The 24,115-nt window shown below is 44.9% G+C and overlaps 1 protein-coding gene across 2 annotated transcripts in view; it reads left to right on the plus strand.

Moving 5' to 3' along the window:
* Kif13b (kinesin family member 13B) overlaps positions 1-24,115 on the plus strand; it is a 147,439-nt gene that overhangs the window by 66,210 nt on the left and 57,114 nt on the right. For both annotated transcript variants that reach the window (XM_041664373.1, XM_041664382.1), the window contains exons 9-18: positions 474-586; positions 1,611-1,722; positions 9,113-9,325; positions 10,664-10,774; positions 11,851-11,985; positions 16,900-17,030; positions 19,915-20,001; positions 21,305-21,495; positions 22,328-22,538; positions 23,863-24,025. In XM_041664373.1, the coding sequence (XP_041520307.1) occupies positions 474-586; positions 1,611-1,722; positions 9,113-9,325; positions 10,664-10,774; positions 11,851-11,985; positions 16,900-17,030; positions 19,915-20,001; positions 21,305-21,495; positions 22,328-22,538; positions 23,863-24,025 (1,467 nt within the window). The remainder of the gene's footprint in view (positions 1-473; positions 587-1,610; positions 1,723-9,112; positions 9,326-10,663; positions 10,775-11,850; positions 11,986-16,899; positions 17,031-19,914; positions 20,002-21,304; positions 21,496-22,327; positions 22,539-23,862; positions 24,026-24,115) is intronic.

Below are 24,115 nucleotides of genomic sequence, written 5' to 3' on the forward strand. Positions count from 1 at the left end.
GAAAACTTGTCACGAGTTTGTGATCTGGTGGAGTGAAACACCACTGTCTAAGACCACAGCTGATGGTAGAAAACTAAAGCCAGTCAGATTCAAGGAGAAAATGTTTTTGACTTTTTGAACAATTTTAAACAAGAATGTAACTATATTGTCTCTAGATTACTGGCTAATATTTGTGAAATTTTAAGTACAGTTTCAAATCATTAATCTTTTGATCTTAAGAGCATTTTTTGTATACATCTCTGAAAATTTTACCAATCTCTCCAAAATGTCCCATTTTGTAGCATTTTTCCTGAGGCCATCAAGTCCCTTGTTTGCTAACGACCGGGTTAGCAAATTCTGTCAGTTTTGTGCTAGGTGGTGTTTTTCTGCAGCGCACAGCAGCAGTACAAATGAGACGATAAGCTGTTCGAAGGAGCCGGCCTGTTTTTGGCATTCATTAGCTGTTTGCCAGCATGTGTCGATTTTCTTTGCAGACATCTGGAGAGAAAGTGGGCAAGCTGAGCTTAGTGGATTTAGCTGGGAGCGAGCGAGCCACAAAAACTGGAGCTGCGGGCGACAGGCTGAAGGAGGGCAGCAACATCAACAAGTAAGCTTCCCAGAATCACATTCTTGAATTGCTTTACAGAGTTGATCGAAAAATAGGGGAACATCTGTGGGTATTGGAGTAAGATGATTCTGGAACGATTGAGGCAATGATGAACAAGCAGTTTGGATTTTTTCCCTAGTGTTTCCCATGAGCCAGGCTCATTTTCTCATCTGTGGAGTTGTTGATAGGACCGAGGAGCACAGCCCTCAGTCAAGTCAGGGCTTCTCAACAATACCCCTATTGACACTAGATGACTCCTTGTCCTTGGGGGTGGAGGATACTGTGCATTGTGGGATGTTTGGTAGACTCCCTGGCATCCACTCACTAAGAGATGACCCCCAGTTCTGACAACCCAGTCTCTTCTTTTTGACTTACTGTTACCTATGGAGCATAGTCATTCTCCTCTTGAGAACCGCTGGCCTGCAATGGAGAGAAAGCCAGTGACCATCCATCTCTGAGTGAATGTGCCAGCCACATTGGGTTGTCCCTTTAGGTCTGCTGTTGTGTTTGTCAGAGTGTCAGAAGCAAGACTTTACTAAGTACTGCTTCACCTGCCAACTATATCAATGCATATGGTTCTCCCTCAGGCTGAATCGTTACCTCTTCATGGAATCAAGTCTTCCCTCCCCTCAGGGTTCCCACAGCCATGAGTCAGGCAACAAATGGGGACTGTGGAACACTTCTCCAATATGGAATCTGACTGACTTGTGCAAATGTGTTTGTTAGCACTATTGCTTTAATTGGTATTTTACCTTGTGGATTCTTCTTGAAGATGTTCATTGTTTATTTTATCTTTACCTGAAGTTTTACACTTCATATATTTTTTCTGCAAATATGAAAAACAAATAATGCTAAGCATTTTTATTGCTACAAGTAGCACAGGTGGACAGCAGCCTCTAGGAGCTCAGTCCGACCACAAAGTGCTGACCACAGCGCTCCTCACAGCAGGCACCAGGGCACCTTGCGACTAATGTGACATTTGATATGTTTTGGTTTAGATAATTGTGGTTTTTGTTCCATGCAGGTCTCTCACAACCCTGGGTCTGGTTATCTCGGCCCTAGCTGATCAGGGCGCTGGCAAAAGCAAAAATAAGTTTGTTCCCTACCGGGACTCAGTTCTCACGTGGCTTCTCAAGGTGAGTCATCTTCTTCGTCCTTCATTAGCCTACTTTCTGTGGTTAGCAGAAAGGAAGAGTAAAGAGTGGTTCATCTCCTCCGGGTACCTTTCCTCCACCTGTGTTCAGGCTAGTAGCTGCCTGGGAAAGGGTGTTAGCTACACAGTGGCCCCTGGAGCTGGAATGGGCAAGAAAGACCTAGTGCTGAGGGAACAGTGTTGACACTCAGAGTCCACTGACTGGCACCTGCTCCAAGCTTTATTTTCAATACCATTCTCCCCCCGAGCCTTTGGATTCTTTCCCTCTGGAAAGCTTCTGCTGAATATAGAGTAGAGCACACAGCTATTTCTCTGTTAGCATGAACTAAGGGACAGGAATGTGGAAGGAAAACCTCCATGAAGTGCCGTGAGGGAACAGGAGGAAATGGAGACCCTCGCCCCCAGTGAGGGGTGAGCATGGAGGCTCTACTTACAAGTTTGGAGGGGATTTCACAATAGCCCCCTGGGGTCTTCTGGAGGTGGTGTGGGGAGGGACATCAGGCTGGGTGTTAGAGCATGTAAATTAGGTGACAGCTTTACTAAGGTGTCGGTGTGGACAGAGCTTTTGCTTTTCTAATACTCACCATGGTCCATTGAGAATAGAGAAGCAGGGGCGATGGCACATGGTTCAGAACGAGTTCTCCTCTTCTAGATGACCTGAGTTCAGTTCCCAGCATCTGTGTAGCACAGTTCACAGTTGCCTGAAACTCCAGTTCCAGGGCATCTGACACCGTCTACTGGCTCCCAAAGGTGCTCAACTCACCTGCTTAAATCCACACAGAGACACACAATTAAAAGCAACAATAATAACAACCAAAAGAAAGACAGAAATAACTTTGGTGCCTGGCGTAGTTTAGTAATGGCTCTTTTTCTCATTCGTAAGAATGTACCGTACCTACTGTTTCTTACTATAATGAAACAGGGGCCTCAGGGAGTAAAGGGTGCCGCAGCCGACTGAGTCAGTGCCAAGGGATCTATTTCCTCCCTACTGTACATACTCAGGGTCCTTCTCTTCCTCCTCCTCTTCTCCCCTCCACCCCTGAGACAGGGTTTTCTCTGTGTAGTCCTGGAACTCTCTCTGTAGATGAGGCTGGCTTTGACCTCAGAAATCTGTCTACTTCTGCCTCTCAAGTGCTGGGATTAAAGGTGTGCACCACCACTGCCCAGGTACCTTCAGGATCTTAGCATCTTTTCTGCATCTCTGCACACCTTTGAAATATTGTTTATATAGCTGCAGTAAGTTTAGCAGAAGTCTAAGACTAAAATTGGGTGCATTGCTGTACTAGAAAATCAAAAAGATGGCTTCCTTTGACAAAAAATGCAATAAAATGTGGAATTTTAAGCAGGAGGCAAGAAAAATTTTGATAATTAAAAATCTCTTGTAAACTGGGTATACCTATAATCCTAACCCTAAGGAGACTGAGGCAGAAGGATTGCCTCCAGTTTTAGGCCAGCTGGGTTACATAACAAGCTCTTGTCTTTCCTGACTCCCCAAGAATTGCTTTTGAATGAGTACTATAGACATTTCAGTACCAGGAAGTGTTCAGGAATTAGCTTACATTGCTCGTGGTTTCAGAAGGAGTATCTGATAAGTTTCTTCTCCCTCAGACTGCCATAGAGGTGTTTCCAGTCATGCATGGCCATTTCCTTGATGTGCCTGATTTAAAATGAGAATCTACATGGCCCCTGTGACTTCAGTTAAGACAGCAGGCGTTCTCCTCTTGTTGGTTCAGTTGGCTGCCATTAATTACAAAGTAGTTGTCGCCCCTGTTTAAGGAGAATTGGGGCACAGGCAGCCATGTCTGCTCTGACAGGTTTGTGCGAGGTGGTGCTCCTTAGTATAGATTCATTAAGAGGCTGCCCACTGATTTTTCGCGGTTTTTGATCAAAAGTAACTTTCATAATATGTGAAGAATGAACCAAAGTAGCCACTTTACCTTTTTTTTTAAATTAAATTTAGTCTGTAATTGCAACTTCTTTGTGGCACTTCAGGTTAAAAATAACGCGTGTTTATTTGGTTTCTGTCGTTAATTTTTTTTTTTCCCTTAAAGATTTGAATTATCAGCTGAGCGGTGGTAGTACGTGCCTTTAATCCCTGCACTTGGAAGGCAGAGGCCGGTCGATCTCTGTGAGTTCAAGGCCAGCCTGGTCTAGGAGTGAGGGCCAGGACAGGCTCCAAAGCTACACAGAGAAACCCTGTCTCAAAAAAACAAAACAAAACGAAAGAGACTTGAAATATCTTTTTTATCTCATATTTGACTTTTGCACCAAGAACCTAAGGAGGGCTTTAAAAACTTACCCCGGAGATGTAGTCGGTTGCCTTCCACCCCACCCAGCGCATGAATTCTCAGTTCATTTGTAAGTGGGCATTAGGCTGCTGCCTGGTCCTCTAACTCATGGTCCGCCCCAAGCCCCGCCTTTCAGTGTTGGTGTGAGATTTGCATACCCCTCTGACAGATTTCTCTTGAATGACTTCCTTTGCGTCTATAAAAAATGGCTCACTTTTTTTTTAATTTTTTTGCCTTTTTTAAAGATTTGTTTTTTATGTATTCACTGTTCCTCCTGTATGTATGCCTGCAGGCCAGAAGAGGGCACCAGATCTCATTATATACTGTTGTGACCACTATATGGTTGCTGGGAATTGAACAAGGGCAGACAGGCTCTTGATCTCTGAGTCACCTCATCAGCCCCACTTTTTTTTTTTTTAAACTTTTTATTGATTCTTTATGAATTTCATATTATGCACCACAATTCCACTCATCTCCCTATCCTATATCTTGTATCCTTCGTTCTTGCAATCTTGCCCACAAAGAAAACAATATAATAAAAATTAAAAGTTAAACAATAAAAATGCAAATTAAAGGAAAAAAATCTCTGAGTGGAATCTGCAGTGTGTCACTGTGTGCCACCCTTTTGAAATGGCTCAGCTTTTAAGGAAACGGATGTGTGTAGAGGTGTGCCGGAGGTCAGCCTTGGGTGTCATTCTCAGGAGCAATGCTTCTTGACCTTTGAGCCAGGGTCTGTCACTGGGATCTGAGTGCCCAGTGTGCCCCAGAGAGGTGCCTGACTCCCCACTGGCTGCCATTACCAGGCTTTTTATGTAGGTGCTGGGTCACACTCAGGCTCTTACGTTTGGGTGTTACAGCTTTTACTGACTGAGCTATCTCCCCCGCATCTAATTGCTTATCTTTGACAAGATGCGCATGTTTGGTTTGTGTTTGAATGCCATTTACACAATATTTGTGCTACGCACTTGATGTTTATCTCTGTCTATGTGTGGGTCTCTTAACCCCATGTCTGGTAACGTGTGCCCAGGTCACACTCTGTGAGAGCTAACCCCCACTTTTATTCTTAATGTCAGTTCCTAGTGGGTGTCATGTAGACCTCTCACCTAGCTGACAACCACTTCCTTTGGACTTTTTTTGTCCAACCCACTCTCTACAATTTCTGAATTCACCAGAACTTTAAGTCTCTTCAGTAACTGTCCTCCAGTCCCCTAGAATCAAGGTCAAGTTCTTCCTTGAGTGCCTTTCAAAGGCCTTCTCTAGCTGACCTTTCCTCCTAGCTTTTGTCTTCTGCTCTCCGGTGTGGTAGATTCTAGTTGGTGCAGATAGCTGTCTTAACTTTTCTTACTTCAGGGCTTTTTTTTTTTTTTTTTTTCAAGATTGGGTTTCTTTGTGTAGCTCTGGCTGTCTTGGAACTTACTCTGTAGAACAGACTGGCCTTGAACTCAGAGAGATCCACTTGCCTCTGTCTCCTGAGTGCCTTGGTTAAAGGCCTGTGCTGTAGTTACTTCCATCTCTCCTGGTTCTGTCTCTTGTGCCTACCAGTGCTGGTTCACCTGGAGGTCTGCAGTGTCATCTCTTCTGGGTTCTCTTTGTGGTCAGACCCTAGATCTAACTCTCCTACAGCATTGCCTCTCCCATTAGATGGCAAAGCTCATGAGAGGGAAGAGCAAGCAATCCCAGCTCTGCTCTGAACTAGCACTCTGACCTTCCATGAGAATTTCAGCCTTTCTGGGACTCAGCTTCTTAGCGGAACAATGAAGTAATTTGATTAGACAGCTTCAGTGTTCTTTCAACTTGAAAAGAAAAATTCTGACTTCTAAAATGAGATTTCTTTCTAGTGTCCATTTAATTTACATTGCCACATTGGAAACAAAGCTGGTCTGATTTGCTTAAAGAGTAAACAATAAACTGTAAACTCTTTCTTGGATGCCTGCCCATTCTTTTGTTACAGTTTCCTTTTCGTTCAAGGCAATATGAGCATTTTGCTGCTCCATGGTCATTTAGTAAATCAAGCCTGGGGTGCCAGTTTCCTTTTCTCAGCCTAAACACAGTGGCTGCTTGCTTTTGCTCCTGGTGGTTATGGTTACAGTCCCATTTGTCGTCCATGCTTGTCGTGTCCATGGGCAGACTGCTGTCGTCCTAAGTGGGATATGTGGCATTGCTGGCGGGTGGAACTGCAGCCCTTGAGACTTTCTGTCCCATCTGAATGTCATTAATCTGCATGGGACTCCACAGACAAACCTGGAGCATTGACAATGTGACATCAGCGTCTAGGAGTGAAAAGAGAGTCAAGCAGTCCTGGCTTGTACTCCCGGAAGTCCAGATTGGTTACATTTCCTGCCTTTCTATAAGTGAGAACTTACTTTCTTCAATATAATTATCTCTGCTTTCTTTGAAAAACTAAGTTTTCAGTAATGGATGAGTAAGCATACATACTGTCTGTGATTGAGCTGTTGATGCCTTGGGAATTAATTTTGTTTCTGATATCAAGACAGAATAATTTGGAGCAGTGTCGGCCCTTAGTCCTGAAGTGGCTGTGTGGGAGGAAGGAGAGGTCTGTTTGGAACTGGGGTAGAGTTCTGCCCAGTCTGCTGGTTCTGAATTGTTAGGCAGGTTGTTGATGGTTGTGTCTTGTTTGTTTTTGTCTGTTTTCATTTAGAACAAGCCTGTTTTCTCACTAGTAGGGTGGGGGTACTAAGTGAATTCAAAAAAGGCAAAGAACTGTGTAAAACTACAAAAATTTCTAACAAATTTTATGTGTATTAAAATTAGAAAAGCTGTATTTCAGAATTAAGAGTTTTCTGAAGACGAATATTGGCCAAAGTCAGCCTTCTTGTGATGTAGGGAACGTTTCTCTGGATTTTGAGACTGTCATTCATTGGGATGGCATTTCTGAAAGGGAATATTGAATCTGTATGTGTTCGTGTATGTGCAGGGCCATGTGCATGCATGTGTGCATGTGGAGGCTAGATGACTCTTGGGTGTTGTTCCCCACATTCTGTGTAGCTTTAAAGTCATTTAAAATATTTTTATTGTATGTATATAATGTTTGCCCATGTGAGGTTATATGCATCACAGACATGTAGGAGCCAGCAGAAGACATCAGAATCCCCTGAAACTGGAGTTATTGGCAGTTGTGAACCACCTTGTAGGTACTGGGAACTGAACCCAGGTTTTCTGTGAGAGCAGTAAACACTCGGAATTCCTGAACAATCTTCCTAGTTCTCACCTATTTCAAGACAGGGTCTCTCGCTGGCTTGGGTCTCATCTAGTGATCAGGCTGACCAGGAAGTCCCAGGGATCTGCTTTTCCTCCACCTACCCAGCACTGGGATTGCAAGTGCGCATTATCATGGTTAGCTTTTTTTTTTCCTATGTAGTTGTGGCTTCCTGGAACTCACTCTGTAGACCAGGCTGGCCTCTAACTCACAGAGATCTGCCTGCCTCTGCCTCCCCAGTGCACCACTGCTGGCCTGGTTTAGTTTTTTTATGATGCTTCCATGCCCTGCATGGTATGGTAATAATGTCTGCAGTTATCCACCCTCCTGTAACAAATTATACCCAACGAGCTAGCAGGACCAGCAGTCACCATCTCAGGATTCCACAGGCAGTCTTCGGTGCTTGGGGCTAGGGCCTATGTGCTGTAGTCCAAGTATGAGGCAAGGCTGTAGCCATCTGGAGGCCTGATCCTGGGTGAGGGGGGTTCCTCATTTCCATGCGGATAGGCAGAACTCAAGGGCTTGCTTCCCTTTTCACTGCCGTGAGTCTCTTCCTAGAGGCCAGCCTACCTCATGGCAGCTCCTCCTGAGAGCAAGAGATAGTGCCCTAGACAGAAAGCACCACCTGCTTTTAATTTAATATCAAAAGTTACATGCCATCCCTTCTGTTACCTTTGGTGTTTTGCCAGTTAGGTGCCAGTCTATTAATGCTGACCACACACAAGGGAAGAGGTCTGTACTAGTGAGGACTTGGGAGGTGGAGATGCAGAGCAGTGGCCTCCAGTTTCCTTTGCATGGCCAGTGGAGTGGGAGCTGATCGGTTGATTTTAAATTTTTTGAGGGTTTTTCTTTATCTTTCTTTTCAATCCTGAGATATAACCCAGAGCATGCGCACTCTGCAAGTGTTCTACTACCGATTTACATAACTCATTATTTTGAATGTTCTGATTAGCATAATTCTCCTGTCCTGGAAGCCAGCTACCTGACATTTGGATGAGTAGCTTCCTTGGGATCTTTGAATGAGCTGTGGAAGCTGTTGTGCAGAGCATGTGCTAGTTTCTAGAATGCTGGCAGAGGGAGAAATGAAGCTGCTGCAACTCAGCTTTTGGTTCAGAGGCCCATAATTGTCCCTTAGGTTTCAGAGCCTTACAAGGTTCCCGGGAACTTGTACCTACAGGACAGGAGGAACCGTGGAGGAAGGTGTTGGTGAGCTTCCTTGGAGCTGGGAGTGTGGCTCAGCGGCACAGCCGTAGCCTGCATTCAGGAAGTCATAGGTTCCATCCACAGCACTACCAAAGTCCCCAAAGGAGCTGATACTATGCACACCCAGTTCCTCTAGGTTGGCTAGCCACCGAAGTCTGCTCACATTGCCTATTAAATGGGACACGCTAGCTTTGGGTGAATTTTTACTTAAAAAGATGAATGCAGTCTGTTGGGGTTTCCTGTTCTATCTTGAAAAAAAAATGAAAGGATTTGTTGTTGTTTAGGGGTTCTTTTTTGTTTGTTAAGTAAGTGGAGCTGGGCATGGGGCGCACACCTTAAGTTCAGCACTTGGGAAGCAGAGGCAAGTGGATCTCTGAGTTCAAGACCAACCTGGTCTTCAGCGTGAGTTCCAGGAGAGCCAGGGCTACACAGAGAAACCCTGCCCCCTGCCACCACCATTACACCCTGCCCCCCAAAAAGAAAAGAAAGTAATTGGCAGAGAGGAGACAGCCCCAGGCTTGAGCCCCATGAGGATCTACCTGTGAGCCCCTGTTTTTCCTTGTGTGTGCTTGGCCTTGGGCTGTTTTAGTCTTCCAGATTTCAGCTTTCTCATGTGATGGCTTCTGCAGACTTTAAAAGACTCTTCACTGTGTTCTTCCTGGTAGGACAGTCTGGGGGGAAATAGCAAGACCGCCATGGTGGCCACTGTGAGCCCAGCCGCTGATAACTATGACGAAACCCTCTCAACCCTGAGGTATGCAGATCGAGCCAAGCACATTGTCAACCATGCTGTGGTGAATGAGGATCCTAATGCGCGGATCATCCGAGATCTCCGAGAAGAGGTGGAGAAGCTCCGCGAGCAGCTGACCAAGGCTGAGGTAGGAGGCCCAGCCGGTTAGGCTCTGTGTCACTGGGGGCCCTGGAAAGCTGGAGTGTGAACTTTCTTCCCCTGATTCTGTTCTGTCCCTGAGCAGTACTCTGCTAGGAACTCTGGGATGCTCTGTGGGAAGAGGAGTGTGAGTAGAGTGATAAAGTAGGTTTAGGGTTATTTATGGCTGTTGAAAAGGATTGGATAAGAGAATATGGGGAACAGGAAGTGTGCTGCGTTCCGTTTCTGTCCATGGAGCTGACAGACTAGAATAAGGGGAGAAAGACAGGCGGGGGTGGGGACAAAATAAGTGATTTAATTTTGTGCAGAAACTGGGCATACAGTTGAGGCAAAAGGAATTGGATGGCTTTTTTTTCTCATTCTGTTAGCTTGCAGTTAGAACAGAAGGCACCCTCACCTTTATATCCCACCCTTTTCTGTTATGGGTGAGCTAGGTTTGTCGAGTAATATTGTAAGCTGTCTCAGGACAGAAGCAGCCAGAGCTCGGAGGTGTTTTGTGTGGTCAGTGTCTCCATTCATTCTGTGGCGGCTGATGCTTGGGCTCTGTAACAGGCTTTGAAAATCACAGTGCTTGCCTAGATGCGAGCGCTTTCCTTGGGTTAGCATGAAATGTCATACTCCGGGTTCCTGCTCTGGGTAGGGTTTCTGTCCCAGGGACTTGTCTCTGGAGCTGTCACCACATCCCTCTCCTGTCTCGTTTCTCTTCTTATGGTAGAAAATCAAGAGGCTACATGGTCATATCAGTTACCTTGATCATGGTTTTGGTTTGTTTTTGTTCCTATTGAATTTTATCCTGAATTTATAGTTCTTCAAGAACCTTGGAGATGTGGTTTCTGTCTTCCCTTTATTAATAACACCACCCATTGCTTCTCTGCCTTTGGGCTTAAGATCAAGTGTTATTTTAATGCTGTCCAGTTTGCAGCATGCACACATGTAACTTGGGTAGCCTTGAGTACATTCCTGAAATCATCAGTAGGAGGAGACTGAGATGAAGCAATGCCCGTGAGTCTAGATGTACAACTTAACCGCAATTATAATCATCAGCCCTCCATAGGTAGCTTGGCACATTTATCTCCTGAAATGTAATGAGAACCCCACAGAAGGCTGTAGGAAAGGGAAGAGTTAGGTTGTCTTTCTGAGTACGCCATAGCTGATTCTTGGGTCTATAGTCCTCCCAGGATAGGTGTTGTGGTCTGCGATGGCCACCACCCTGCTTAGGCAGGTGGAGAACTCAGTGGCAGGTGGTAGCCCTTGACCTTTCACGGTCAGCTGGTGGTTCTTTCCTGGCACCAAACAGACATTTGAAAAAGTAACGTTTTGTTTTTAGGCAATGAAATCTCCAGAGCTGAAAGACCGTCTGGAAGAATCCGAGAAGCTCATCCAGGAAATGACTGTGACCTGGGAGGAGAAACTAAGGAAAACCGAGGAGATTGCACAGGTTTGTGTTGGGGGCAGTTTGCATGGTACTCACGTGGCGGTGTGGCAAATCTAGCACATTGATGGGCCTGCGCTTCAGAGAATTGGTCTGAAGGTAAAGATTTCATAGCTTCATTAGCTTGTTTCTGTGTGAGAAATGATTAGTTTGTAGTATTTATTATTTGTACTGGAGATTGAACTCAGGACCCACACATGCTAAGCAAGGACCCCACTACTGAGCTACATGTTTACTGAGAATTTCATCCATGTGTACCGTGTACTTTGACCGCAGTCACTGCCCACTCCTTCCTCCCAGCTGTATTGTTCATACACTCATGGGTGTGTGACCATTCACCCTGGGGCAGGATTGACCTAACAGGTGCCATACCTTAAAGAAAGCCGACTTTTCCTCCCCGAGCAGCATCAACTGTCTCTAATTCAGGGTGGGGACTCGTGAGCACCTTCCCCCTCCATTCCGGAATGTTGACTGGTGTGATCGTGGACAGGTTTTGTGGAGGCCCCATAGCTGCATTGAGCTCAGGCCCTCAGTGGCCCTGCTCTGATCAGAGGACACTGTTTGACCTTGCTTCTTTCCAACTCTAGCTCTTGCAGCCTTTCTGTCTCTTCTTCCTTGATGTACCCTGAGCCTGTGTGTGTGTTTGTGGGAGTCGGGGGGTTGATACAGATGCCTATTTTTGCCAAGCCCTAATTTTTAACTTTTTAACTTATTTTTATACTTTTATTTTACACTGTGGTAGACCTAGTCAGTGACTCTGATGACTGTGACTTGAGAGGAGACCTTAAGTTCCGTGTAGCTCATGGTGGTCCAGGTGGGAGAATGAGTGTATTGAGATGGAAGGAGAGGGCGTGGGCCAGGCTGAAGGGCCTTGCAAGCATTACAGGCTGTTTTGACCTTTGTTCTGGTGAAGTGAAACTTTTAACATTTGAAAAGAGAAAAACGTGATCATCTTTATTTTTCCTGAGAATGCTTTCTTTGCACTGGATGATAAAGGTGTGGGACAGTCTTCTGATACTGTCTGAGCCTGTGTCTTGCTGCCTCTGTGGCTGGGGATCACCACCTCCCTGGTGTCTTTGCAGGAGCGGCAGAAGCAGCTTGAGAGCCTCGGGATATCTCTTCAGACTTCTGGAATCAAAGTTGGCGATGACAAGTGCTTCCTGGTTAACCTGAATGCTGACCCTGCTCTGAATGAACTCCTGGTGTACTACTTAAAGGTGAGTGCATGGCCTTCTCGGAGCGCTTGGTGTTACCCATCGCCTTATTTCATCACTTGGAGTGTAGGACAGTCTTGGGGTTTTGGGACCAGTTTGCATTTTCTGTCTTTGAGTGATGTTATTAAACTACTTATATAAAAAGAATATCATGATATTATTTCCAGTAAGTTAAGTAATGTACCTGCCATTATTTAATATAATTTATAGGGAATATTTTCTTAAATAAGAGAGGAAATAGTTAAAGTTCTTAGTTAGGGCCACTTGATAGGAGACTGATGTTTCCAATAACTTTTAGGAAAAATTTAAAAGTTTAAATTATCAACCTATTAAGAAACGAAAGGGAGAGCTGATCACCTAGACATTGGGCGGATCAGCACATGGAAAATACAGTACACATTGATACGTAGACATCGGGCAGACCAGCACATAGAATAGAAAGGAAAATACAGTACACATTGACACCTAGACATCGGATGGACCAGCACATGAAATAGAAAGGAAAATACAGTACACATTGACACCTAGACATCGGATGGACCAGCACATGAAATAGAAAGGAAAATACTGTCCACATTGAAATCTGAAAATCTCAGAAGATGGGAAAGCCAGGAAAGTCCTTGAGCCTGACACAGTGAGATATGATGAGTGCCTCTCATTTCTCTTACCTGTTCCAGAGCCTGAGTTAATTGCACATAGCCCAGGTTCTTCCCATCATTACATGGACTAGTGTGGCCAGGAAAGGAGAGCTGGCTTTGATAAAGTCGGAGACAGTTGTAAAGAATGCTGTCATTTACCTTCTAAGAACATGCACATTGACTAGTGTCCTTTTGCTTTCTATTACTGTGATTAAAAAAAAAAAGGACCAGAGAAACTTGATGAGGAAAGGGTTTATTTCAGCTTACAGTCCATCATGATGGGAAACCAGGGCAGGAACTACAGACAGGAACCTGAAGCAGACACCATGGAGGAACACTGCTTACTGCCTTGCTCCCATGGCTTTATCAGTGTGCCTTCTTATACCACTCAGAACCTCCTGATCAGAGGTGTCACTGCCCATGGTGGTCCATGCCATGGGCCCTTTTGCATCAATTATTAATCAAGGACATGCCCCATAGATTTATCCCCAGGAAATTTGATGGAGACATTTTCTCAATTTCAGCTTCCTTTTCCCAAGGACTCTAGTTGTATCAAGGTGAGAGTTGACAAAAAATCCAACCAGCACAGCTTCTTTCTTACTTTTTATTGAGGATACACTGAAATAATTGCTTAGTTATTATCATTTTGATAAGTCTCCCCACCTTTCCTCCCCTAAGTATCTTACATAGTATTTGGCAATGCTGTGAGTTAAATAATGTCTTTGATACTTATATGAATTCATGCATATCTAGTGCAGAGTCAAGGCTTTTCTGGTTCTTTATACACTGGAAGAGAGTGCCTCTAGGTAGCTTCCTGGGTTCCTGTGAAGACTGGTTCTATGGGTAAGTTTTACAGACAGAAGTACTATACAACTGTACTGCATTCCCTCTTCTGCTTTCTCCCACATATGCTATTTTTGCCTATTAAAAATAATGTGTTGGGTTGAAGAGAAGGCTCAGTGTTTAAGAGCACTGGCTGCTCTTCCAGAGGACTTGGGTTTGATTCCCAGCACCAATATGGTGGCTCACAACTGTCTGTAACTCCAGCTGGGTGTTGTGGTGTGCAGACCTTTAATCCCAACACTTTGGAGGCAGAGGCAAGAGGAGGATCTCTAAATTCAAGGCCAGCCTATCTACAAAGTGAGCTCCAGAATAACCAGAGCTACACAATGGAATCTGTCTCAAACAAAACAGAACCAGCCAACCAACCAACCAACCAACCAACCGAAAAAATCCAACTGTCTGTAATTCCAGTTCTAGGGGATCTAGTACCTTCTTCTGGCTTCCAAGGGTACCAGGCATGCAAGTGGCACATAGACATACTTGCAGCCAAAGTACCCATACGTATAAAATAAATAGAAAAGTAAAAATAGTATGTCATCACAATTCTCATGACACTTTGAACAGTGTTGGCAGCATCTTTTTTAAAATATGCTGTATATCTGTATTTGTGTGTACATGTATATACAGGTATGTGAGTGGGCAGGCATGTGAACATCAGGAGACAACCCTGGGTCATGAAAGACACCTACTAATTTGAGACAGCGTTTCTCAGTGGTCTGGTGTTCACCAGTTAGGCCAGATTGCCTGGCAGATGAGCCCCAGGAACACTCCTGTTCCTCCCTCCTCAGGACTGACATAGCAGGTATGCCTGACATTTGTAAGTCGGTTCTGGAATCAAAATTAAATCCTCATGCTTACAAGGCAAGGCATGCTTTCTTTCCCAGCCTAGCATCCTGAGTTAGAACAGTCTACAGACACTCACGGACTCCAGGAATATGCACAGTAGACTAGGACCTAGGCACTTTGCGCCTTTGGAGTCTCAGAGTTTGGAATTCCCTTTCCTTCAGAAGTGATAACTGTCTAAATTACAGGATACCCAGAAAAACGAAAACAACCCACAAAAAAGCTACCCGATTGATGTCTGTTCTCTAAGTAAAAAGTTAGTAAATCAGCAGCAGCTGTTTGGAGAGGGGTATTTAGAGTGGTCAGAACATTTCTGGTCCCTTGTGTAGAGGAGATCAGTTTTTTTTCCAGAATGGTCAGCTCCATCTGGGCCCAGTCTGAGACAGTGCCAGGCTCGCCTGATGGCAAGACCATCCTCATGACAAGGCACATTCAGAAGGGTGAGCTCAGTCTAAGAATGGTCTCTCTTTAGAAAATGCTACCATGTGGGATGGGGGAATTTGGAGGCTGCACTTTTTTTTTTCTTAGCCTGCAACTTCTAAGTCAGTTCGAATGGATGTGACTTCAGATGTGCTGACCTCATCTCTCTAGGTGACTCTCCCAACATCATCTGCAGATTCGGGTTCCATCCTGTGTCCAGGTTATAGGATTTTCTCCTCCAGAGTGTGCCCCTCCATCTGTACTCTGATATACCTTCTACTGTGACCGTTTGGAGTCCCTTATTAGTTCATTCAGTTGCTCACCTTGTGCCATCCCATCCCAGCTTTAGGTACTCTTTAGATCATTTTTTGGGTGGGGTGGGGTGGAGCATGTTTCTGAGACTGGGTCTCAGGCTGACCTTGAATTTAACAGTCGTCCTGACCCAGCCTTCTGAGTGCTGGGATCATAGGCCTGTGTATACCAAGGAGATAGACAGCCTGTGAGAAATTTCTTCATCTGTTTTTCCCCCTGTTGCGTGGAGCATACTGTTGACTTAAACATTGAGCAGTAAAGAGTTTGCAGAACTGAGCCTTTTGGATTTAGAATCCGGATCCTAGTGTATTTTTCAAATCACAATAGATTGCAACCTCAAGTGAGAGACTTGAGATTTCCTTTATACTATAAATTCTAATTGGGATTTGAAAGTTTCTTGTTTCTCTAGGAATCCAGTGTTTCTCACATATTTGATATGCAAAGTATTTATTTAAAAGATGGATTTCTAGCTTGGCAGTGTTGGTGCACACTTTAATCCCAGCACTTGGGAGGCAGAGAAGGGTGGCTTTCTGAATTTGAGGCCAGCCTGGTCAACAAAATGAGTTCCAGAATAGCCAGGACTAGAACTTGGATTACTTTTGCTGTTTTGAGTTTGTGTCTCTTGTTTCTGTTGACTTGTAATCACTGTCTACAGATACCAGATCACTGCAGACTCTGTCCTGTGTTGGTTGTACCAGCTGCAGGAGCCTTGGATAGGTTACAGTCAAAACAAGGGGGAAAACAGCATGTGCAAAACAGTAACTCAATAATTACTGGTGTCATGGGGGCTCAAGAGGAGGGAGATATCAGGATATACCATCTGTACAGTTTCCATGCTAGTTGGTACGGTGGGCCAGAAGCCCCAGTCAGTGTCAGGTGAGGGATTAGCCTGGGGCAGTGTGACAGTGACACTGGTCTAGCCCTGAAAATATATTAAATACTGAGACAGAAGGGCTGGAGAGATGGCTTAGTGGTTAAGATCACTGGCTGCTATTTCAGAGGACCTGGGTTTAATTCCCAGCACCCATATGCCCATTCACAACTGTCTGTAACTAGTCCCTCAGAATCTGAAATCCTCTTTTGGTCTCCATAGGCATAGCCTGCCCATGGTACACAGATATAACATGAGGCAAAACACTCATACACTTAAAAATATCTTAGAAAAAAATGAAAAGAAAGCATCTGAAATGAGGTACACTTGTGGAGGTCAGCAGAAAACTTGTGGGAGTCAGATCTCTTTCTACTGTGTTGGTTCTGGGGGTTGAACTTGGTTTCTCAGGCTTCGCCTCAAGTGCCCTTACCTACTGAGCCATTTTCCTGGCCCCAGATGCTGTCTTTAAACAGCATTTACTTTTGTAGTTGTCTCATTTTGATTGAGACCACATAGTTCTTGTTCACTCTCTCTCCATCTTCCTCCCTCCCTCCCTCCCTCCCTCCCTCCCTCTTTCCTTTCCTTCCTCCTTCCCTCTCTCTTCCTGAAACAAAGTCTTAGGTAGCTAAGGCTGTCCTTGAACTCACTGTGCAGCCAGGGCTGACCTCAAACTTGTAGCCCTTCTTCTTCTACCTACCAGTTACAGAGCTGGTAGACAGTATTGTAAAATACTGTTGATATATGGCTTATGCTCTGAGAGTGGTATAAAATATTTAAAATCAAGATGGTAAGAGAAATAACAAATGTAGACAGACATAAATAGAAGATTGTATTTTGAGCTTGACCACAACTGAGGGACGTTGCTTCTTTTAAAGACCTAGAAGTCACAGAATGAATGTCAGGGGCCACCATTCATTTGCTTTCAGATCTTGTGCCTGAGGGGCTGACTGAACTGATCTTAATTCATAGGGAACTCTACTTCTTTCTTAGGAGCACACACTGATAGGGTCAGCAAATTCCCAGGACATCCAGCTCTGCGGGATGGGCATTCTTCCCGAGCACTGTATCATAGACATCATGCCTGAAGGCCAGGTCATGCTGACCCCTCAGAAGAACACCAGGTAACATGCTTAAGTTAGTGTGAATTACACTGGGTCGGGGGTAGGGAGTGGGGGAGGATGAGGGACATCGGCCTGCTCTTGTTTTCAGCTCACTTAAGACACCCTGGGTATGTGTCAGGCCCTTTCTATTTAATCTTAGCATCTCTCATGCTCTCATACTCCTGGCACCCTGGCCTCACTCACATGCCTCATTTTTAAAAAAATATATATTTACTTCTCAATTATGTGTATGTATATGTGTGTCAGGGAATACACACATCAGATTCCCTGAAGCTGAAGTTACAGATGGTTGTGAGCCCCATGCATGGGTGCTGGTAATCAGACTCATGTCCTCTGAAGAACAGCATGTGCTCTTAACCACTGAGCTGTCTCTCCAGCCGCCTTCACTCTGTCTTGATTGGAACCATTTTCTGCTCAGCTGGCACAGTCCTCTGGTTTGGGGAGGAAGTCCCTGCATTCCCCATTTATCTCCTTTTATAAAACCCTGCTGTTCTTTTGGCTGTCAACTCCCATTTGACTTTTAGGACTAAGCTCTGCCAGTGTCTGCTTGGGGGAGTTCCCTGTTAGCTACACTTTTTAGTGATGAAAATGATTCTAAACCCTCTCCTCATCAGCCAAAGCCCAGTTCTACCCCAGGTCTTCCCTGGCACCCTGGCACTGCCACACAGACAGTCATTCCACATACCGCTTCCAAGTCCAAGTAGTTCAACTTGGGATAACTTCCCAGTGGTCTTTGGGTGGAGGATATGGACAAAAATTTTCCAGAACTCAAAGTTCTTGTTATGGCAATGAATGCTGCCAGTTGTTTTCCTTGGCAGCGGGCTCCCTCTGTTCACTGCTCACCTGGAAGATTTGAAATGCTGCTTTGTGTGTGTTAAGGCGTCACCATCTTTGGCACAAAGCAGCGGTGCTTTCTGGAAGTTTCTTGTCAGTTGAGATAGTAAAGGTTCTGTATGCTCAGGGTCAGGGTTTACTCAATGCTATACTGCTTGATCATAGGACAGTCCGGGGGAACATTTTTCTCTGACAAGACTGCATTTGCTGTCGAAGCCTTACTGTGTGTGCAGCTTCAGCAGGGTGGCTCACAGCACAGGCGACAGGCTGGTGACCAGCGTGGTCTATACGAGTGTCAGACAGGCTGATAATTGGCATGGTCTATGAGTGTCAGTATAGGAGATGGGCCAGTGCTGCAGTGGAAGCAATTTCTGTCATGGGTACCCCATGTAGATTGACTTTAAGAACTGGTTTATATTCTCTTTTTTTTTTTAAATCATGACTTAATTGCAGTGCTTTTCCAAAGTAAGTTCTTTGGAACTTTTTTTTTCTTTTTTCTCCAAAGTGTTCTTCCTCCCTACCCCCACTTCCTGATGCAAGATTTCTCTGTATAGCTCTAGCTGCCCTGGAACTTGATTTGTAGATAGGTCTGGCATTGAACTTAAGAGGTTCACCTTCCTCTTCAAATGCTGGGATTGAAGGCATGTGCCACTATGCCTGGCCTCCTGTTTTTCTTTTTTAACTCATTGTATTTGAAGAATGGAGCCATAAAGCCTTGGGTGTGCTAACTTTAGCACATCACAACTCTGTATTTGAGCTTGTACTTTGAATGTTCATACAGACAAGCAAAAGGGTCAGTGTTAGTGTCTAAGAATCCCACATGGGGAACAAGGTTTGAGTGGGAGTAAGAGTTTGTGGGGATGGAAATGCATAGAGTATCATGGACACATAAAGCCAGGTAAGTGCATAGTTTAGTCATGTGTTGGCATATGTTCATAAGCCTAGGACTAAGGAGGCTGAGGCAGAAGGATCTTGAGCTTAGGCCTACATAGCGAGAGCCCATCTCAAAAAAAAAAAAAAAAAAAAAAAAAAAAAAAAAAAAAACAATCAATACCAAACAAACAAGATTTGTAGCTTTATAGAGTTTAAAGAAACTCAGACCAGAGTGCTCAGCAGGCTCTGCGGAGGAAATGGAATCCAAATGGACTTGGATTGTGAGGAAGACTCTGGAGGCTAGAGAGGGTTGGAGAGGGGCAGGACCTTGTTTCTTGATGAAGCAATAAATGATTCCAGGGACTGATAGGTTCCCCAGTGGAGGAAGAGTTGATTGCACTTAGTGTACAGAAAAGAAATCTGCTTTCAGAGGAGCTGAAGGTTCCCTAGAAGAGGGAAGGGAGGAGATACAGAGACCTCCTTGTGGAAGGAAGGAAAGGCCTCCCATGGCAAGTTAAAGAATTTGTACTTGATGTCCTATTTCTCAGCCAGTGACTCAGTTGGTAGGAGAGAGGCGTGGGCTGGTATCCTGGGAATATGCACAGGCGTACTTTTCCACTTGTTTCCCGTCCTTCCAAATTCCTCCCATGCTAGTGTTCTGCCCACCATGTCTGCTGTAGAAGCTGAACTGATGAGACGTCTCTGGATTGAGAGGAGATTATTGATGCTGTCCACTGTGAGCAGTTTCAGAATTCCCTGTAGATTTCATGCTGTACCCCTGGTATCTGCCACTGTTTCTAGAATCTGGTCACTTGGCGAGTTCTTTATCCATCTGGTTTGGCTCTGCTTTGTTTCCTTGCTCTGTCTTAAATTATTACCTGTCATGGCTCCATATTTACTCCTCCCTACGGTCTAAGATGTTCAGAGCTTTGAGAAACAGAGGTTGATCTCTGAAAGTACCATCAGTGTATGAAGTGGGCTATATAATGCTTAGAACTTTGAAGGCTGTAAAATAATACTTAATGTCCTCAGCATTTGAGGTAAGTGTAGAGATGTAACTACAAATATTTAGCTTCACCAAGGGCAGGTTTAGTTTGAGGAAAATGAGCTACTGTAGTATAAGGCAGTGGAAGCAGAGGGTGTGGTCATCCTACTCACGCTGTCCTCTTTCCCACAGGACGTTTGTCAATGGGTCTTCTGTCTCCAGCCCCATCCAGTTGCACCATGGGGACAGGATTCTCTGGGGAAACAACCATTTCTTCAGGTATGGCATTGCTCACATTTCTGAAGGTGGGAGGCCACTGAAGACTGTGTTCTGAAACAGAAGAGTCATTTTAACAGCATAAAAAAATGATACCTTCTTATGTGTGTTCTCATTCTTGTACATATATGTTGTATTCATGACTTGTGTGTTTGTTCATATATATGTGAACTCTGGGTGCCGAGAATGACATGTCTCACATCAAAAGTACTAAACTTACTTATTTGTTTAATTTTCTTCCCAGTGTAAGATTTCCCCCCAATCTGGTATCAGAATTAATTCATTTTTTCTTTTGGGTTTGTTGTCTGTCTGCCTATCAGTCATCTGTCTGCACACTGTTATTCTTTCCTTTTGTCTGAAAAGCAGTAGTAGAAATGTGGGATTTGGCTTCCTTATCCCCCAGAGGAGGTTGGTGGTTTCTCTGACCATGCTTTCAATCAGTCCCAGCACACTAGACACTGATGGCTTAAGCAGGTTGTGTATTCCCAGACAGTGAGAGGCCCTCAAGGAGAAAGCTGCTAGAGTGGGCTGTGCTCTACCGTTTTCTTGGCACTTCCCCGTGGAAGAACTGTGCCCCTGCAGCCATGAAAGAAGCACTCAGCTCACAGGGACAAAAGGGCAGCAAAAGACAACCTTGCTATCTTCTTGTCAGGGCACGAGAAATATCCTCTTAGTCCCCTTGAGTGGACTCTGTCTAGTAGCTGCTGCAAGGGAGTCTGCAAAGAAAGGCTCTTATCTGTGACTGCAACACTGTACCCCAAATGTCTGCTGTAGCATTCAGACCCTGGTCTCTTCTTTCTGTCCTTGACTAATGTGTCTTCTGTCTAACAAACCTTGCTCATAACTAACTGGTGCTGATCCTTATTTTTATACCACTTGCTGTTTTGATCTTACAGGAAAGATTAGAAGGATGCAAGCTCATGGGAAATGCTTTTCATTTTTTTCCTTCCACACTGAAAGTGTTGCTGACTGGTCTCCCAGACCCTCAGATGCTTCTGTATGGTTCTGTACACCGTGGTGTTTTACTTATAAAGTCTCCAGAGACTTGTCAGCACATCTAGTTCTTGTTCTGATATGGTCCTCAGCTTTTCTCTCTCACCTAATGTGTAGAAGTTGTGCGAACTTTGTTGCAGTCACTTGTACGCATGTAGATGTTTTATTTCTAGCACTAGAGTACAAAGGTCCTAAGTGTAGCAGCTTCTTGGTACTGCTGTGGCATTTCCTTAGCCTCTAGCAAATGCTAGTGTGTAAGGAATGGGATGAATAAGCATCCTTCTTAATTTAATGACCCCTTTTTCACCCCAAGACTCAATCTGCCAAAAAAGAAAAAGAAAGTCGAACGAGAGGATGAGGAGCATGATGCTTCCCTGAAGAATGACAGCAGCTATGAGCATCTGGATGCTGACGGGGACTCTTCCAGTGAGGTGTCCAGCGAGATCAACTTCAACTTCGAGTATGCACAGATGGAGGTGACCATGAAGGCACTGGGCAGCAACGGTGAGCACAGGCTGTGCTTGTGGGAGGTCTGAGCATGTTTTTGATGACACACTTTTCTTGATGACCTCTGAACCCTGTTTGTATCCTTGGTTGTACTTGGTTGTAATAATTGATTCTACTTACAGAACATCCTCTCTCTGCTGTGATAAATCACTGCAAACTTGTCCTCATGGGTAGAATTTCCCAGGTTTGAAGTGTGACTACCTTTGGTTTCTTGTGTTTCTGGAGCATTCACTACAACCGAGGTTCTGCAGAGAACATATTTTAGCCTTCTCTTTTGCTGCTTTGCAGACAAGGTTGAGTCTATCTAAGGTATCACACAAGTAACTGGCAGTGAGAAAGCCACGCTTACTCCAAATTGTCTGGAATGTGTCAGGTCATGGCAGTTTGGATGAATGATGGGTGTCTGAAGTATACTTTATGTCTTAGGGTTTCTATTGCTGTGAAGAGACACCATGACCATGGCAGCTCTTATAAAGAAAAACATTTAACTGGCGGGGCATGTGCGCACGTAGGGGTTGGGGGGTAGGTTTGGGAGAACTACTTATAGTTTCAGAGGTTCAGTCCATTACCATCATGGTAGAAAGCATGGTATCGTTCAAGCAGACATGTTGCTGGAGAAGTAGCCGAGAGTCCTGCATCTTGCAGGCAATAGGAAATGGTCTGAGACACTGGGTAGTATCCTGAACATAGAAAACCTCAAAGCCTGCCCCCACAGTGACACACTTCTCTAATAGTGCCACTCCCTATGAGCTAATGGGGCCAGTTACATTCAAACTGTCACACCATACTCTCTTATTCATTACGTTCTTTTTTCTTTTAACATGTTCAGATCCAATGCAGTCCATATTGAACAGCCTAGAGCAGCAGCATGAGGAGGAAAAGCGATCGGCTCTAGAGCGCCAGAGGCTCATGTATGAACATGAACTGGAACAGCTCCGAAGAAGGCTGTCTCCTGAGAGGCAGAACTGCCGTGGTGTGGACCGGCTCTCCTTCCACTCGCCCAGTGCCCAGCAGCGCTTGAGACAGTGGGCTGAGGAGAGGTAGGTGTGCAGGACAGCCTGACTGATTTGGGTAGTGTTTGTACTCCCTACCTGGGAAGGTTCTGCATGGAAACACTGGGTGATGCTTACAAAGAGTAGCATTTCAAGAGGGTGCTACAGCCAAGAGTCACTTGGTGTGTCTCTCTCCCTCCTTCTCCTCCTTCACTTCTTTCCCACCTCTTCCCATCTCTCTATTTCCTCTCCCTTTTTCCTCTTTCATTTTTCTTTTGTTGTTATTTTGAGGCAGAGTTTTATACACATGTATCTTCCAAGTTGGCCTTGAAATCACCCTGCAGTGTATGCTGGCTTGGAACTTAGAATCCTCCTGCCTCAGCACCCTGTACACTGGGATTGCAGGTCTGTGCTCATGTGCTGCCTAGATTCGTCTTTGCTCGTTTTCCTTTCACAGCACCGAGGATTGAACTCGTGGCCTAGTGGATGCTAGGCAGGCACTCTACCACCAAGCTGCTTTCCAGCTCTTACTTTTCATTTTTGGAAAGATGGGAATTGCCGGTACTTTCAGCTTTCTTTAAAGCAGCCCATGCTAGTTGGATGGGTGACACACGGCTCTAATCCCAGCCAGCACTCAGGAGGCAGAGAAAGGCAGATCTCTGGTCTTTTTAAGACTAGTCTGGTCTCAGGGCAAGTTCCCGGTCAGCCAGGGCTACACAGAGAGAACCTGTCTCAAGAAATCCACCACCACCAACAACAAAATGCCATGTTAGATTCTTCTCATTTTCAGTCTGTGTGGCCTTTGGCTTTGAACAGAGAAGTGTACTTTACCATTGTACCATGCTTTAGATTATGAAGGTTGGTAGATGCCCTTTTTAAGAAAGGGGAAAAGAAAGTTGATAGTCTGGACTAATGAGGTCAGGTAGGTAAAGCACGATGCTAATAAGATGCAGAGCACCATCTTGATCTCTGTATGAGCTAATTAGCATAGCACTAAATGCCATCTCCCACAGCTCCAGAGTGCAGCACTAACCCCTGCTACTCCGGTCTGCATACCTGCAAACGTCCCTGTCGACTGGAGAGTGAAGCATGTCGTATTGAGTGCATCTGAATTGATCAGGGTGCCTGGTGATTGATACACATTTAGTTTGTAGAGCCCTGCACCTACCTGTGGCCAGCTTGCTATGCAAGGAGTGCTGTGCTATGACATGGTCCAGAGACCAGTGTGTGCAAGGGGCAGTGTTCATACATGTTCCTGAGTACAGGAGAGTTGTGGAGTTGTGAATGAGTTGAGTGTGACCATGGTTTCCCATATGCTGTTTTGTGTGTTGTTTCCTGCACCCACCAGTCCTGTTTTTATTTTCTCTTAAAGAGAAGCAACATTGAATAACAGCTTGATGAGGCTAAGGGAACAGATTGTAAAGGCCAACCTACTGGTGCGAGAAGCTAGTTACATCGCAGAGGAGCTGGATAAAAGAACTGAGTACAAAGTTACCCTCCAGATTCCCGCCTCCAGCCTGGATGCCAACAGGAAGGTGAGGAAAGCAGAAACGCCATAGCTGAGGCTGCACTGGGCTCCACCCAGTGGTTGGATTAGTGGGAAGTTATTTCCTTCTAATTATCTG

The sequence above is a fragment of the Microtus oregoni genome, unplaced genomic scaffold (assembly GCF_018167655.1).
Source record: "Microtus oregoni isolate MIOR12 unplaced genomic scaffold, Mior012 000001F_ref0000356, whole genome shotgun sequence".
NCBI classification, from domain to species: domain Eukaryota; kingdom Metazoa; phylum Chordata; class Mammalia; order Rodentia; family Cricetidae; genus Microtus; species Microtus oregoni.